Source organism: Brachyhypopomus gauderio, chromosome 13 (genome assembly GCF_052324685.1).
Source record: "Brachyhypopomus gauderio isolate BG-103 chromosome 13, BGAUD_0.2, whole genome shotgun sequence".
Lineage (NCBI taxonomy): Eukaryota > Metazoa > Chordata > Actinopteri > Gymnotiformes > Hypopomidae > Brachyhypopomus > Brachyhypopomus gauderio.
Window position 1 is genome coordinate 7787396 of NC_135223.1, and position 17508 is coordinate 7804903.

The 17508-nt window shown below is 47.9% G+C and overlaps 2 protein-coding genes across 3 annotated transcripts; both read left to right on the top strand.

Annotated features, from left to right (window-relative positions):
• Positions 1-174: 174 nt before the first annotated feature.
• Positions 175-3550, top strand: LOC143473531 (glutathione S-transferase kappa 1-like). Of its 2 annotated transcripts, XM_076970567.1 has the most exons (9): positions 175-278; positions 425-520; positions 607-678; positions 898-979; positions 1916-2044; positions 2195-2340; positions 2873-2989; positions 3072-3165; positions 3336-3550. In XM_076970567.1, the coding sequence occupies exons 3-9, from the start codon at positions 607-609 to the stop codon at positions 3383-3385; spliced, it is 690 nt and encodes a 229-aa protein (XP_076826682.1). In that variant the 5' UTR covers positions 175-278; positions 425-520; the 3' UTR covers positions 3386-3550. The 2 variants fall into 2 exon arrangements, with proteins under 2 accessions (XP_076826682.1, XP_076826683.1); XM_076970568.1 differs by lacking the exon at positions 1916-2044.
• A 186-nt stretch (positions 3551-3736) lies between these two features.
• styk1b (serine/threonine/tyrosine kinase 1b) lies at positions 3737-17387 on the top strand. Its single transcript, XM_076970566.1, has 10 exons — positions 3737-4291; positions 8395-8462; positions 8737-8904; positions 10216-10536; positions 12878-13059; positions 14802-14879; positions 15322-15530; positions 15631-15671; positions 15784-15880; positions 16114-17387. The coding sequence occupies exons 2-10, from the start codon at positions 8396-8398 to the stop codon at positions 16307-16309; spliced, it is 1359 nt and encodes a 452-aa protein (XP_076826681.1). The 5' UTR covers positions 3737-4291; position 8395; the 3' UTR covers positions 16310-17387.
• Positions 17388-17508: the final 121 nt, after the last annotated feature.

Here is a 17508-nt window from a genome sequence, read left to right on the forward strand (position 1 = left end):
TAGCTAACATGTGCATATATTTTATACATGAGCTAACATGTACAAATATCTTTTATGCATTAGCTAACATATTTGCATGTATTATTTACATGACTAAATGAAGGCGATGAGAAGAGTAACTGCGTTGCGGTCGTGTAATTCAGCTGCACTGCCGCCCAGGCGCTAGATGGCGGTGTTGAAGTTAAAACTCTCCTATAGTCCGTTTATTAACACTCTATGGTCAAAATCCAAAGGAAGGAGATTTGTAGGAGAATTGTACCCGTTAATTCTGCGTTCGTGTATGCATTTTTGGCCATTTTATGTATCGTATAACGTTGTTTTGAAAACTATCTGTATTATCTTTATAGCGAATAAGTTATTCAACTGAATGTAGGCCACATATTGACAATATTCTCCACTATGTATCATTGTGCGTGATGAACAGGTGTGCGGAACTTTGGCACAGGTAAAGTTCTCCTCTTCTTCCCTGGATCAGAGTCCAACTAAAAGCGTACCAGAACCACCTATAAATACACGCACGGTGGGTATACTGCATTATGGCATTCATCTAATGGCTTCACTTTCAAAATGCACTTGGCATATTAGAATACAAATCTTTATTCACAGATGTCAAGCTCGAGAAAAGTGATCGAACTGTTCTATGATGTTGTTTCTCCTTATTCCTGGCTGGGCTTTGAGGTTCGTCCTTGTTCATATAATGCTGTTAGCTACAGCTCCTGAGTTTGTACCTACTGGCATCATTACACTACTAGACGTTTGTGCAAAACCCCAACGCGATACTATATTGGTATGACTGTATTGGTATGACTGTATTGGTATTACTGTATTGGTTTGACTGTATTGGTATTACTGTATTGGTATTACTGTATTGGTATGACTGTATTGGTATGACTGCAGGTGCTCTGTCGCTACAGAAGTGTGTGGAATATCGACCTCAAACTTCGCCCCGCCTTTCTGGGCGGAGTCATGAACGAGTCAGGTAAGTATGAGACGTGTGACCAAATAGCTTAGTTAGGTAGTTAGGTAACCTATGACCTATGACGGAGCATACCCAGCGACCCATATACACACATACACACATATATATAATTGGAACGTGCATAGTTAATGTAGCATAAAATGCATATATATGCAAGAAAGATGTGGTGGAAGAACCCTGGTTTTCTGAGGGTTTATAGGGATCATTATACACATTATATGTTTTAAGATCATTATACATATTGCATGTAAAGCTAGAGTTTCTAGAGAGGCCCTCACCACTCAGTGTTCCTGTCTTCTCCACACCTATCCTCACCACTCAGTGTTCCTGTCTTCTCCACACCTATCCTCACCACTCAGTGTTCCTGTCTTCTCCACACCTATCCTCACCACTCAGTGTTCCTGTCTTCTCCACACCTATCCTCACCACTCAGTGTTCCTGTCTTCTCCACACCTATCCTCACCACTCAGTGTTCCTGTCTTCTCCACACCTATCCTCACCACTCAGTGTTCCTGTCTTCTCCACACCTATCCTCACCACTCAGTGTTCCTGTCTTCTCCACACCTATCCTCACCACTCAGTGTTCCTGTCTTCTCCACACCTATCCTCACCACTCAGTGTTCCTGTCTTCTCCACACCTATCCTCACCACTCAGTGTTCCTGTCTTCTCCACACCTATCCTCACCACTCAGTGTTCCTGTCTTCTCCACACCTATCCTCACCACTCAGTGTTCCTGTCTTCTCCACACCTATCCTCACCACTCAGTGTTCCTGTCTTCTCCACACCTATCCTCACCACTCAGTGTTCCTGTCTTCTCCACACCTATCCTCACCACTCAGTGTTCCTGTCTTCTCCACACCTATCCTCACCACTCAGTGTTCCTGTCTTCTCCACACCTATCCTCACCTTCCTCTGGGGGGTCCCGCTGTCTCCAGGTAACAGGCCACCGGCGATGGTCCCTAATAAGGCCTTGTACATGAACACGGATCTCACCAGACTGGCCCACTACTTCTGTGTTCCAGTGCGCCACCCTGCAAACCCTTTTGAGGTCATGTTTGAGAAAGGTACCCTTTACTGAGAATGAGCATGCCCGAGAACGAAGTGCTCTCATTCACACTTTCTCCTCTCTCCTCCTCTGTCTCTCTCTCTCTCTCTCTCTCTCTCTCTCTCTCTCTCTCTCTCTCTCTCTCTCTCTCTCTGACTGTCTCTCTCAGGGTCTCTTGCTGCAATGCGATTTCTCACTGCAGTGTCAGAGAAGGAGTCATCAGGAGACGCACTGGTGGAGAATGTGTCCAGGGAACTCTGGACACGGATCTGGAGCACTGACCAGGACATCACCCAACCAGCCTCATTCTCAGAGGTACAGGCAGCACGGACATGAACCCCCGGCTGTCCTGTGCAGGTTACCTCTAACCATGTGCAACACACACCTGACTACACTAGCAGATGGGCATTCGAGCCAGGGACACTGGAACACGTGTGGGACAGGAGGTACCAGAGTAATAGAGTAAAGCCTGAAATACTCACCCTTAGAGGCTAGAAGACATACTACATCCCAGGACAGTCAGTTTACCGAGAGCATGTTGTTGTAGCATATAATCAGGATTAATTTTACAAACCCTCACCTAGAGGTCAGGAGGTCATTCTTTGGTAGTCTCAGTTTTGCCCCTTGTCTGAACAGGCTCTAAACAAACCTCACTAAACATTTCCAGTGAACACAATTTAGTGACATTCTGCAATTCTTTGTCAAATGTGATCTGTTGTGAGGAAACTCCACTATTTTCCATTTCTGCCCCCATCATGTGTATGTGCTGCAGGTAAACACTATCTTAAAACAATACATGTAGTCAGTGAAGAATGAAGCAGTGATTTGGTGTCTATGTCACATGCAGGCAGGTCTGAAGGCAGGTCTCTCGGCCAGTGAGCTGGAAGAACTACTCAAATTAGCCAAATCTCAACCAATCAAAGACAAGCTGAAGCAAACCACCCAGGAAGCCCTGAACTACAAGGTTAGCCTCATTTTCCTGTTAGTGAAGCTCCGTTAGCTATTGCCAGTCAGAGGTTTGAGCTAAAGATGTCTTCTCTTCACAGGCCTTTGGTTTTCCACTCATCGTGTGTCATGTAGACAGGAAGCCGGAGGTCTTCTTTGGCTCAGACAGATTTGAGCTTATGGCTCACTGCATTGGTAAAGCGTTGAATAAACATCTGGCATTAACCTCTTGTCTGTTTATTTTAGAAATTTGTAAATTTAATTTAGTATGTTTTGTTTACAAGTGGGAAGTAACCTTTTTTTCATGAAGCTTGTGTTGACAAATGATGGATTTGTTGAGTCATTCCTGTTCATCCTTGTTACAGGAGAAAAGTGGTTGGGTCCTCAACCTGAGAAACTCTCCTCCAGAATGTGATGGTCCTCTTACAGGCTGGTTCACTTCAGCTGAGCTCTGGGAATAATGTGATATGCAATTACACTTTACAAACTTAGTAAGATTTAATTTCCCTAATTCAGTTGCATGAAACTGTTTGTCCACTGTAGAAAAAAGTGTATGAAATAAACCATTACATAAACGATCCACTGTTGTCAGTAACTAAAGTAGTTTTACTTCAAGTGGGAGGACTGGAAATTCTAGTTTGCACTTGTATAGAAGTTGTCTGGTTTACTGAAGCACACGAGATGCAGCAGCAGAAGGAATGTGAGAAATGTTTGAGAAATAATGAGCAGATAAGAATAGAACTGTGATGTGTGGAGAGACCAGTTCCTCAGGGAGGTTCTCCACACCAACACAGTCAAAGGTTATAGGACAAGACAGACGTGGAACAAGATAGGAGAGGATGAAAATGAGGTCCTGAAGAAGAGGACAACCAGAGAGAGATGATGTAGGATTATGTACGATTTAGAGTCTTAAGTGGGAAAGGAGAAAGGAGAAAATTGGACCATGTTTAGGGAACAGGAGTTTGTTAATAGTTCACTGTGTCTTTAGTTCCTTATGACTGCAGGTAAGGAGGGTGGGGTTAACTAATGGGCCCGTGACTTAGCCAAACAGTGTGAAAGAGAAAGAGAGGGTGTGGGAGAGAGAAAAGGGGAGGGAGAGAGCGAGTGAGAGTGAGAGGAAGAGACAGAGAGGGGTTGAGGAGTGTAGAGTGGGACACTGTCCAGGTGAGGTTGCTGGGATAATTGCTGAGGAGGGGATGGAACAGCTTCGTGCTGAAACACCTCTGTGCTGAGAGGAAACGGCAGTTAAGGAACTGATCACCTACTGAGACGCCCCACAACAGGATTCTGCCCCTCAGGATACACACACACACACTCACAGGTAAGGCAAGCTGGACCTGTCTTCACTTGGTTAGATATGAGTGTGTATGTGTGTGGGGGGGGGGGGGGGGGGTTAACTTGTGATTAACAAGTGTTTTAGGGCTAAACTATGAAGGAAAAGTCACCACATGACCACATGAAGGAAAGTCACCACAGAGACACATCTGATATCACCTCTTGGACAGAGTCATTATGTGAAATGAGAATCTTCTAGTTTCCATTCTAAGGGACTTCAGCACAGCCCACAGTCTCTGTGTGTGTAATCAGTCACTTGTTTTCGCTCTGTAAAGGGTCCTGACACATGCAACGTGTCACTGTGTTTCTTTGGTCATACAAAAATGCAGACAGACTTGTTTAGCTAATGTAACACAAATAGTTGTGTAAGACAGACAGTTCCGTGTGTGTGTGTGTAGAGAGAGAGTGAGTGTATGTGTGATCAGGATATGACTGGCTTATGTTCCTCCTGATTATACAAAAAGGGCTTGTTATACTGGATTACAGCATGAAGTCAGTAGCATTAACTCTACAGAATAAGGCATGGCTTTCTAACACACACACACACACACGCACACACACAAGCTGTGCAGGTTTGCACCCATACTGTAATGCGAGGCCATCAGACTAGGTGTGGCCCGTGTGGTGAATCTACACAAGCTTGATCACGTTGCCTGGACAGTCACAAGGGGTTTCCTCTAACACATTTGAGAGATGAGAAAAATGGCAAATGGCGGAAACACATTCCACTCATATTCCACTTCAAGGACAAACTCTTCAAGAACAATCTCTTTTTTTCAGGAACAACCATTTGAGCACTGATGGCAGAATTGTGTAAGAATTTAAAAGTTCTGGTCTCTGTTACTGATGTGGCTGCTTACAAGCTGAGATTCTCTTACACCGATTAGTGAACGTTACCCTCAGTCAGAGTGTCTGCACCTCTGATTAGTGAACGTTACCCTCAGTCAGAGTGTCTGCACCTCTGATTAGTGAACGTTACCCTCAGCCAGAGTGTCTGCACCTCTGATTAGTGAACGTTACCCTCAGCCAGAGTGTCTGCACCTCTGATTAGTGAACGTTACCCTCAGTCAGAGTGTCTGCACCTCTGATTAGTGAACGTTACCCTCAGTCAGAGTGTCTGCACCTCTGATTAGTGAACGTTACCCTCAGTCAGAGTGTCTGCACCTCTGATTAGTGAACGTTACCCTCAGCCAGAGTGTCTGCACCTCTGATTAGTGAACGTTACCCTCAGCCAGAGTGTCTGCACCTCTGATTAGTGAACGTTACCCTCAGCCAGAGTGTCTGCACCTCTGATTAGTGAACGTTACCCTCAGCCAGAGTGTCTGCACCTCTGATTAGTGAACGTTACCCTCAGCCAGTGTCTGCACCTCTGATTAGTGAACGTTACCCTCAGCCAGAGTGTCTGCACCTCTGATTAGTGAACGTTACCCTCAGCCAGAGTGTCTGCACCTCTGATTAGTGAACGTTACCCTCAGCCAGAGTGTCTGCACCTCTTATTAGTGAACGTTACCCTCAGCCAGAGTGTCTGCACCTCTGATTAGTGAACGTTACCCTCAGCCAGAGTGTCTGCACCTCTGATTAGTGAACGTTACCCTCAGCCAGAGTGTCTGCACCTCTGATTAGTGAACGTTACCCTCAGTCAGAGTGTCTGCACCTCTGATTAGTGAACGTTACCCTCAGCCAGAGTGTCTGCACCTCTGATTAGTGAACGTTACCCTCAGTCAGAGTGTCTGCACCTCTGATTAGTGAATGTTACCCTCAGCCAGTGTCTGCACCTCTGATTAGTGAACGTTACCCTCAGTCAGAGTGTCTGCACCTCTGATTAGTGAACGTTACCCTCAGCCAGAGTGTCTGCACCTCTGATTAGTGAACGTTACCCTCAGTCAGAGTGTCTGCACCTCTGATTAGTGAACGTTACCCTCAGCCAGAGTGTCTGCACCTCTGATTAGTGAACGTTACCCTCAGCCAGAGTGTCTGCACCTCTGATTAGTGAACGTTACCCTCAGCTAGAGTGTCTGCACCTCTGATTAGTGAACGTTACCCTCAGCCAGAGTGTCTGCACCTCTGATTAGTGAACGTTACCCTCAGTCAGAGTGTCTGCACCTCTGATTAGTGAACGTTACCCTCAGTCAGAGTGTCTGCACCTCTGATTAGTGAACGTTACCCTCAGTCAGAGTGTCTGCACCTCTGATTAGTGAACGTTACCCTCAGCCAGTGTCTGCACCTCTGATTAGTGAACGTTACCCTCAGTCAGAGTGTCTGCACCTCTGATTAGTGAACGTTACCCTCAGCCAGAGTGTCTGCACCTCTGATTAGTGAACGTTACCCTCAGTCAGAGTGTCTGCACCTCTGATTAGTGAACGTTACCCTCAGCCAGAGTGTCTGCACCTCTGATTAGTGAACGTTACCCTCAGCCAGAGTGTCTGCACCTCTGATTAGTGAACGTTAACCTCAGCTAGAGTGTCTGCACCTCTGATTAGTGAACGTTACCCTCAGCCAGAGTGTCTGCACCTCTGATTAGTGAACGTTACCCTCAGCCAGTGTCTGCACCTCTGATTAGTGAACGTTACCCTCAGCCAGAGTGTCTGCACCTCTGATTAGTGAACGTTACCATCAGCCAGAGTGTCTGCACCTCTGATTAGTGAACGTTACCCTCAGCCAGAGTGTCTGCATCTCTGATTAGTGAACATTACCCTCAGCCAGAGTGTCTGCACCTCTGATTAGTGAACATTACCCTCAGCCAGAGTGTCTGCACCTCTGATTAGTGAACATTACCCTCAGCCAGAGTGTCTGCACCTCTGATTAGTGAACATTACCCTCAGCTAGAGTGTCTGCACCTCCCTCCCTTCCAAACACATCACACTGGGCTATGCAGAGTTGGGTTTTGTAAGGCAGGTTGGGCAGCAGGGGGCAGTACTGAGCTCTCACACTGCAGGACGCTGCTCTGTCTCTCTGCTCTAAAACTGAGTTTATTGGCTGTGATTTGGGCTCCGTCCGTAATGCCGTACGTCCCTCCTACACAGTTCACCATAACAGGTAGTCTGTCCGAATACACTGTATGCATTAAACCTTACTGAACTGGGCGCCATTTTGAAGAATGCGATTGCATCCCACTGTCGTATCCCATGATTCAACTGGAGCACTGTTTTCCTCTACCAACCACTGCTGCTTATGGTTTTGTTTGTTTGGTTGGTTTGTTAGATATATAAACTAATTGCACTACACTGTCTGAGAGCATGAGTTGCACTCAAACCACTTTAGTGTGAGGTAATACAATAATACAGTACTACAGTGTGAGGTAACAAAATAATACAGTAATTCAGTGTGAGGTAATACAATAATACAGTACTACAGTGTGAGGTAACAAAATAATACAGTAATTCAGTGTGAGTTAATACAATAATAGAGTAGCACATTACTTCAGTGTGAATACAGTACTTCGGTGTCAGGTAATACATAACCAATTTGAATACTTTAATACTTTGTTGTGAGGTAATACAGCACTAGAACAGGTTAAAATATATTATTAAAACACATTGACCAACTGAGAGTTCTCTAACTGTGAGTTACTTTCTATAGACAGAGTCCTCATACACAAGTACATATACATAATGCAGACAGGCACTATTATGTCCCTTTAGAGTTGATTTGTCATCCAGTGTTGATTTATCAGCCAGTGATCATGAATTCAACTCATAGCACAAGGCCACTTCACTGTTAGGCCATCAGCATTAAAGCCACTGCACCCTGCGTTACACCACCTGAAACAGACAAACACACTGTAAGACAGGTAGTCCTATGCACTGCAGATTCATCTATAGACTCACTAAAGAGAGGAACAGCTCTGGTTCAGGAGGCACTACAACATTTTGTACAGGGTTGTGCTTTCAACATCACAGTGGCTTCTGTGCTTAGTGCTTGGCTCTTACACGATTGGTTTGTTTTAGCCCATGTTTTAGCCCATGTGGATTGGCAGACACTACAGACACAGAAATATAAACACAAGTGAACTTCAATTCAACAAATCCATCTATCCATATTGTCCCTCTCATTAGTACTGTGATTAAACAGATACTGTTGTCTCTTCAGGATGACGTCCATATCCACATCAACAGCAGGACAGTACTCACAGTGTAAGCCAGGAGACACACTCTGTGGTGAGTAAAGCACATTACTCAGTTCTGAAGATAACCAAACTCCTTCTGGATGGTCAGGCAGAAGGTGTTGTGATCAGTCTGACTGTATCTGGAAGGTGTTGTGATTGGTCCGACTGTGTCTGGAATGTTATGATCAGTCTGACTGCATCTGGAAGGGTTTGTTATTGGTCCAGCTCCATCTGGGTGGAAGGGGTTGTGATTGGTCCAACTGTATCTGTATGGAAGGTGTTGGGGTCAGTGCGGCTGTATTTAGCGCTGTGTGGCACTCCTGCAGAGATCCGCGTCTACGAGCAGGAAGTGATCGTGGTGCCCGTGTTGCTGCTGCTCAGTTTCCTGGCCACACTGCTCGTCCTGCTGCTCCTCCGCTTCTGCCCAGAGAAAGTGAGACACCTGCACCCCAGACACGCCCACGGGCCCCGGAGGGCCCTCCACGGGGTGGACGGTGAGCAGAAACACACACTACAGGCTGAATGTGTGTCCGTGTGGGAGTTAGAGACTGTGTGTGTGTGTGTGTCAGTGTGGGAGTTAGTGACTGTGTGTGTGTGTGTGTGTGTGTGTGTGTGTGTGTGTGTGTGTGTGTGTGTCAGTGTGGGAGTTAGTGACTGTGTGTGTGTGTGTGTCTGTCAGTGTGGGAGTTAGAGACTGTGTGTGTGTGTGCCAGTGTGGGAGTTGGAGACTGTGTGTGTGTGTCAGTGTGGGAGTTAGAGACTGTGTGTGTCAGTGTGGGAGTTAGAGACTGTGTGTGTGTGTGTGTGTGTGTGTGTGTGTGTGTGTGTGTGTGTGTGTGTGTCAGTGTGGGAGTTAGTGACTGTGTGTGTGTGTGTCAGTGTGGGAGTTAGTGACTGTGTGTGTGTGTGTGTGTCAGTGTGGGAGTTAGAGACTGTGTGTGTGTGTCAGTGTGGGAGTTAGAGACTGGAGTTAGAGACTGTGTGTGTGTGTGTCAGTGTGGGAGTTAGTGACTGTGTGTGTGTGTGTGTGTGTGTGTGTGTGTCAGTGTGGGAGTTAGAGACTGTGTGTGTGTGTGTGTCTGTCAATGTGGGAGTTAGAGACTGTGTGTGTGTGTGTGTGTGTGTGTGTGTGTGTGTGTGTGTGCCAGTGTGGGAGTTGGAGACTGTGTGTGTGTGTGTCAGTGTGGGAGTTAGAGACTGTGTGTGTCAGTGTGGGAGTTAGAGACCATGTGTGTGTGTGTGTGTGTGTGTGTGTGTGTGTGTGTGTGTGTGTCAGTGTGGGAGTTAGAGACTGTGTGTGTGTGTGTGTGTCAGTGTGGGAGTTAGAGACTGTGTGTGTGTGTCAGTGTGGGAGTTAAAGACTGTGTGTGTGTCAGTGTGGGAGTTAGAGACTGTGTGTGTGTGTGTGTGTGTGTCAGTGTGGGAGTTAGAGACTGTGTGTGTGTGTCAGTGTGGGAGTTAGAGACTGTGTGTGTGTGTGTGTGTCAGTGTGGGAGTTAGAGACTGTGTGTGTGTGTGTGTGTGTGTCAGTGTGGGAGTTAGAGACTGTGTGTGTGTGTCAGTGTGGGAGTTAGAGACTGTGTGTATCGATGTAGTAGACACACCGTCATGTTTAATGTGAAGATCCAGTTATCATTTATTTGAATTATTGTATATATTACATATATTATCGTAATATACCTAAAGCACCCACAATGATTTTACAAACAGTTTAAAAGACACCAGGTGTGATCTCACTGACCCTGTGTATTGTACATCAAAGCACTTCAGCAGTAAGAAGGGTAAATGTTGCTATGTGCCCACAGCTCCTCGGGGTCTGAACGTGCTGGAGGGAGAGAGCATAGCACTGGACACCACCCCATCTTACTTAACCTTCAGCACGTCCACCAGCGCCCCCTACAGGACACATCAGCCCTCTCGCGGTGTAGACAACCTGGCCTTCATCGCTGATGGCGGCTCGTTCGCGGACGGGCCCTTGCTACCAGGTCTCCCACGGCCACGCCTGCCGGAGAAATTCAAGCTGGTCACGTCCCTGCCGTGCTCGTATTCCCTGAAGTCTGACCACATGGTGTCGCTCTACAGAGCTCGCATGGAGAATCGGAACGTCGTCCTACGAGTGCTGAACGGTGAAAGTCACCTCCTCACTCCCTTCACCTCCTCACTCCCTTCACCTCCACACTCCCTTCACCTCCACACTCCCTTCACCTCCTCACTCCCTTCACCTCCTCACTCCCTTCACCTCCACACTCACTTCACCTCCACACTCCCTTCACCTCCTCACTCCCTTCACCTCCACACTCCCTTCACCTCCTCACTCCCTTCACCTCCACACTCCCTTCACCTCCTCACTCCCTTCACCTCCACACTCCCTTCACCTCCTCACTCCCTTCACCTGCACACTCCCTTCACCTCCTCACTCCCTTCACCTCCACACTCCCTTCACCTGCACACTCCCTTCACCTCCTCACTCCCTTCACCTCCTCACTCCCTTCACCTCCTCACTCCCTTCACCTCCACACTCCCTTCACCTCCTCACTCCCTTCACCTCCTCACTCCCTTCACCTCCACACTCCCTTCACCTCCACACTCCCTTCACCTCCTCACTCCCTTCACCTCCACACTCCCTTCACCTCCTCACTCCCTTCACCTCCTCACTCCCTTCACCTGCACACTCCCTTCACCTCCTCACTCCCTTCACCTCCACACTCCCTTCACCTGCACACTCCCTTCACCTCCTCACTCCCTTCACCTCCTCACTCCCTTCACCTCCTCACTCCCTTCACCTCCTCACTCCCTTCACCTCCACACTCCCTTCACCTCCTCACTCCCTTCACCTCCTCACTCCCTTCACCTCCTCACTCCCTTCACCTCCACACTCCCTTCACCTCCTCACTCCCTTCACCTCCTCACTCCCTTCACCTCCACACTCCCTTCACCTCCACACTCCCTTCACCTCCTCACTCCCTTCACCTCCACACTCCCTTCACCTCCTCACTCCCTTCACCTCCTCACTCCCTTCACCTCCACACTCCCTTCACCTCCTCACTCCCTTCACCTCCTCACTCCCTTCACCTCCACACTCCCTTCACCTCCTCACTCCCTTCACCTCCTCACTCCCTTCACCTGCACACTCCCTTCACCTGCACACTCCCTTCACCTCCTCACTCCCTTCACCTCCACACTCCCTTCACCTCCTCACTCCCTTCACCTCCTCACTCCCTTCACCTGCACACTCCCTTCACCTCCTCACTCCCTTCACCTCCTCACTCCCTTCACCTCCACACTCCCTTCACCTCCACACTCCCTTCACCTCCTCACTCCCTTCACCTCCACACTCCCTTCACCTCCTCACTCCCTTCACCTGCACACTCCCTTCACCTCCTCACTCCCTTCACCTCCTCACTCCCTTCACCTCCACACTCCCTTCACCTCCTCACTCCCTTCACCTGCACACTCCCTTCACCTCCTCACTCCCTTCACCTCCACACTCCCTTCACCTCCACACTCCCTTCACCTCCTCACTCCCTTCACCTCCTCACTCCCTTCACCTCCACACTCCCTTCACCTCCACACTCCCTTCACCTCCTCACTCCCTTCACCTCCACACTCCCTTCACCTCCTCACTCCCTTCACCTCCTCACTCCCTTCACCTGCACACTCCCTTCACCTCCTCACTCCCTTCACCTCCTCACTCCCTTCACCTCCACACTCCCTTCACCTCCTCACTCCCTTCACCTCCTCACTCCCTTCACCTCCACACTCCCTTCACCTCCTCACTCCCTTCACCTCCTCACTCCCTTCACCTGCACACTCCCTTCACCTCCTCACTCCCTTCACCTCCACACTCCCTTCACCTCCACACTCCCTTCACCTCCTCACTCCCTTCACCTCCTCACTCCCTTCACCTGCACACTCCCTTCACCTCCTCACTCCCTTCACCTCCTCACTCCCTTCACCTCCACACTCCCTTCACCTCCTCACTCCCTTCACCTCCACACTCCCTTCACCTCCACACTCCCTTCACCTCCTCACTCCCTTCACCTGCACACTCCCTTCACCTCCTCACTCCCTTCACCTGCACACTCCCTTCACCTCCTCACTCCCTTCACCTCCTCACTCCCTTCACCTCCACACTCCCTTCACCTCCTCACTCCCTTCACCTCCACACTCCCTTCACCTCCACACTCCCTTCACCTCCTCACTCCCTTCACCTCCACACTCCCTTCACCTCCACACTCCCTTCACCTCCTCACCTCCTCACTCCCTTCACCTCCTCACTCCCTTCACCTCCACACTCCCTTCACCTCCTCACTCCCTTCACCTCCACACTCCCTTCACCTCCTCACCTCCTCACTCCCTTCACCTCCACACTCCCTTCACCTCCTCTCTCCTGCTGTGAGGAACACTCTGGATCTGTGCTGCACTCACACCCTGACCTCACACGTTACTGCTCTCTGTCTCTCTCAGACTCGGCCAGTAGCGATGAGAGCCAGTCTTTCCTGGGGTTTGCATCCTTCCTGTCTCAGCTGGGGCCACACCCCTTTCTGCCCGAGCTCATCGGGGTGGTGTCTTTGCGTGCACCACTCATCACCGTGGTGGAGGAGATGGAGAACCAAGATCTGCTCGGCTTCCTCTGGAAGTGCCGGCAGGTAAGACCAGATATGAAACGGTTTCCAGAACCCTCAGGCCTGTTGTGAGTCTAGTGTTAGGGATAATCCTAACTAGGGTTAATTATATTATATATTATTATTATTATACATTATTAAAATAATTAGGGTTAATCCTAACTCTAACCCTAAATGGTAATCCTCACCCAAAATTTTAATCAATCAATCAATCAATCAAATTTTATTTATATAGCGCTTTTTACAACAGTTGTTTTTTGCATGAGGAAGAAACCTTGAGAGGAACCAAGACTCATGGGGGGAACCCATCCTCCTCTGGCCGACACCGGTCACCATGACGACAACAACAACAATTTAAACAGAAAGAAATAAAGAAGAGGAAAAGATGTAATAATGTCCATCATGGTGTAGGCTTATCCGGTCAGGCAGTAGGTGGCTGGCACTGGATAACTCGCTTGTCTCTCCTCATCTCATTTTTCCTCGAGCAGGCGGGCAGCCATGTGGAGAAAATAAAACAGGGAAAATTAGCTCTGTATGAGGACATATACAGGACAGATTAAATTAAACACATTTCTGGAGTGTGGCAGCAACTCCGGCATTAAGTTAAACTATTACAGCCTAGCTAAAAAGGCAGAACCAGAAGGTAACATAGGCTTGGGGGCATTCTGAGACAATGGCATCCGTCCACTGCCCTGTCAACAAACTTGTGACCACGAGCAGTGACAGGACGACAGCACCAGCGCTCCAGTCTACCATAAAACCCTTCGTCTATGAACCCCTGGATCTGTACCTTTATCTAAGGGGGAATATTAATTATCAAACGCTAAACTAAATAAGTGGGTTTTCAACCTAGACTTAAAGATTGTGACTGTCCCGTATGCAATTTGGAAGGTTGTTCCAAAGTTGGAGGACCTTACAAGAAAAGGCTCTTCCCCCTGCTGTTACCTTGTTAATTTGTGGAACTAATAAAGGACCAGCACCCTGTGATCTTAGTGGATGTGGGGGTTCATAGTAGGAAATAAGTTCCTGGAGGTATTCAGGAGCAAGCCCGTGTAGTGCTTTATATGTTAATAATAGAATTTAAAAATCAATACGGAATATAACTGGGAGCCAATGCAGGGCTGATAGGACTGGTCTAATATGCTGAAATTTTCTAGTTCTGGTCAGAACTCTGGCTGTGGCATTTTGAACAATTTGAAGTTTATTTAGATTCCTATCTGAACATCCTGACAGTAGTGAGTTACAGTAGTCTAATCTAGAGCTAACAAAGGCGTGCACCAATTTTTCTGCGTCATCCTGTGATAATGCATTTCTTAACTTGGCAATGTTGCGGAGATGTAGAAAAGCTATCCTAGTAGTATTATCTATGTATTTATCAAATGATAGGTCAGAGCCGAGTATGACGCCTAGGTTTTTGGCTACTGTGCCAGGTGTAATGGGGTAGTCTGCAAGATTAAGCATTAAATCTGGTATTTTCTGTCTTGCGGCCTTAGGGCCCACAAGGAGAACTTCTGTTTTGTCCTCATTTAATTGTAGGAAGTTTAGAGACATCCAGCATTTAATATCTTACACAGGCCTCAATTTTTCCTAAACTGAGTTTGTCATCAGACTTGGCTGATATGTAAAGTTGAGTGTCATCTGCATAGCAGTGAAAATTGACACCATGTTTGTTTATAACTATATATATAATCCTTATCCTAAACCTTAACCCAAAGCCCTAATTCTAACCCCTAATCCAAAACCCTGTGTTCTGGGTTACGATACAGGCAGGCACAGGTCCAGACACTCAAGAGCTGACAGAGAAACGCATCTTCACCATGGCTTCTCATGTGGCCTCTGCTTTGGTGAGAGAAGCTCAGTTCTTCCACACAGCACCAACATATTGGCACACGCATCTCAGCACACGTGTCTGGGCACATGCATCTCAGCACACGCATCTCAGCACACACGTCTGGACACACGTGTCTCAGCACACACGTCTGGACACACGCGTCTCAGCACACACGTCTGGGCACACGCGTCTCAGCACACACGTCTGGGCACACGCGTCTCAGCACACACGTCTGGGCACACGCGTCTGGGCACACGTTTCTCAGCACACGCGTCTCAGCACACACGCGTCTGGGCACACGCATCTCAGCACACATGACTGGGCACACGCGTCTGGGCACACGCGTCTGGGCACACACGTCTGGGCACACGCGCCTGGGCACACGCGCCTCACAGGTTTGTGTCTGGTCCACTGACGCTGCTGTCTGCTCCTTTCTCCCCCTGTTGTCTGAGCAGGAGTATCTTCACTCCAAAGACATTGTACATGGCAATATGAAGGCTCGCAGTGTCCTGGTCAGCCGCATGTTCACCGCTAAACTGTGGGGGCTGGGCGGAGTCTACTGCAGGAGAACACAGGCACCCGGTTACCATGACGATCCTGGAATGAGGAAATGGCAGGCTCCAGAGGTGCTGGCCAACAGGCCCTCCTCCCCCAGGAGTGACGTGTACGTGGTGTCTTAGCAACAGTGATAGTAATGAGGGAACATGGTGGGGTGGGTGATCTGTGGGCCTGGGTGTGATCTCTCCTCTCTCCTGTCCTGCCAGGTGGTCATTTGGCTTGCTGTTGTACGAGATGGCCACTCTCGGTAAGACCATCATTACACCTGTGTCTGAACTTGGGCCCAGTAACAGCCAGTCGACGGCCCACACCTGATCTCACGAACACACCTCCCATATGTCACCAACATTTCTGTGTAGGTGAAGTTCCGTTTGCTGAGATCCCAGTGACTGAGCTCCTTCAGTACCTGCAGAGAGGGAAAACCCTGAAGAAACCCAACCACTGCTCCAACGCACTGTAAATATGACTCGCCTGCTCACCTGATCACTCCCTTTAAATATGACTCACGTTGTTGTGCCCACGTCTTCATTCACTGTCAATATGACTTACGATGTGCTCACGTGATCACTCGCCTTAAATACGTCAATTGTTTATGAGTACTTCTGAAACCAGCACATGTTTAGAAGTGTTTAGTGATTTCTCCTGGTGAACCAAGACAGAACATGATTTCTTCTTCATTTACCTCCCAGTCACTCCATAATTAAAGGCTGCTGTCAATGGAAGGAACACGACCGCACCCCACTGGCTGAGATCAGCCGCAAACTCCAATCAGGAGAGAAGAGTGCCAATGACAAGATCATTCTGCGGGCGCCTGGGGCAATCAGGATTGAGCAGTATCTGCAGGAGGCGGGATATGGAGAGTTCAACGACTACACAGTTTTCTGAACCTAGGACAAGTTAACCCATTACACCAGTGGACAATGAGGAAATAAAGTAGTTAAACCCTGTATAACATCACATCTGACAACTTTGGACATGTGACAACTTTGCCTTGTGCCCACTGTCCCAGAATGACAGCTGAATGCAGTTAAGTCCAGCTGGTCAGACTCCCCCCACACGGACCCTACTGTGAGAGGTGGTGGAGTGACTCAGACCTGTTTATAACAAGGGCTGGATAGGGTTATAGGAACTAGTGGTGTTACAGGACAGTGATAAATAGATGAAGAGATGCATTAAAAAATCAGTTTTTCAATGATTTTAAGGTTTAAATTCTTTTTGCAGAAAGTCATGATATATTCTTAAATCACTTTTAGTTTTTCCTACGTGAAAGGTTCTTTATTCTTTGCTGGTGTTCGTGTCTGAGAATGTGTCTGACACTGTGACACCTGAGGCCGGAAGCTCGAGGGATTCCCCGTCTGGACTGGGGTGTCCCCCGTCTGGACACAGGGTTGTTTTCTGTCTGGACTGGGGTGTTCCCTGTCTGGACACAGGGTTGTTTTCTGTCTGGACTGGGGTGTTCCCTGTCTGGACACAGGGTTGTTTTCTGTCTGGACTGGGTGTTCCCTGTCTGGACACAGGGTTGTTTTCTGTCTGGACTGGGGTGTCCCCTGTCTGGACACAGGGTTGTTTTCTGTCTGGACTGGGTGTTCCCTGTGCTCTAATGCCATAACTGTGATGAGAAGAAATTATATTTAACAGACAAGTGTGCCACTCTTTCCCAATGCTTGGCAGTACTAATAAAACACCACTTCAGTACTAATAAAACACCACTTCAGTACTAATAAAACACCACTTCAGCACTAATAAAACACCACTTCAGTACTAATAAAACACCACTTCAGTACTAATAAAACACCACTTCAGTACTAATAAAACACCACTTCAGCCCGACTGTTAAAGCACAGCACTCAGTTAGAACAACCGCTTACAGGACAAACACCAGTATAAACACGGTGACACACATCCTTGATAAAAATACACTCTGTCCAGATGCTTCATGTAATGATTAACACAATATAAAATACATTTATAAATGCATCTAAAGTCTTTTTGAAATACTCAGTATTATACCCAATCATATACTGTCCATGTTCATCATTATGTGACTAAGAGCTGAAAGAAGTGATTAACATGAATTATGTGTA

Coding starts and splice junctions, on each gene's coding strand:
- LOC143473531 (XM_076970567.1), top strand. CDS start 607: ATGTCAAGCTCGAGAAAAGTGATCGAACTGTTCTATGATGTTGTTTCT. Junction 679..897: donor ATTCCTGGCTGGGCTTTGAG/GTTCGTCCTTGT, acceptor GTATGACTGCAG/GTGCTCTGTCGCTACAGAAG. Junction 980..1,915: donor CGGAGTCATGAACGAGTCAG/GTAAGTATGAGA, acceptor CGCTGTCTCCAG/GTAACAGGCCACCGGCGATG.
- styk1b (XM_076970566.1), top strand. CDS start 8,396: ATGACGTCCATATCCACATCAACAGCAGGACAGTACTCACAGTGTAAG. Junction 15,531..15,630: donor TCCTCCCCCAGGAGTGACGT/GTACGTGGTGTC, acceptor CTGTCCTGCCAG/GTGGTCATTTGGCTTGCTGT. Junction 15,881..16,113: donor AACCACTGCTCCAACGCACT/GTAAATATGACT, acceptor TTTACCTCCCAG/TCACTCCATAATTAAAGGCT.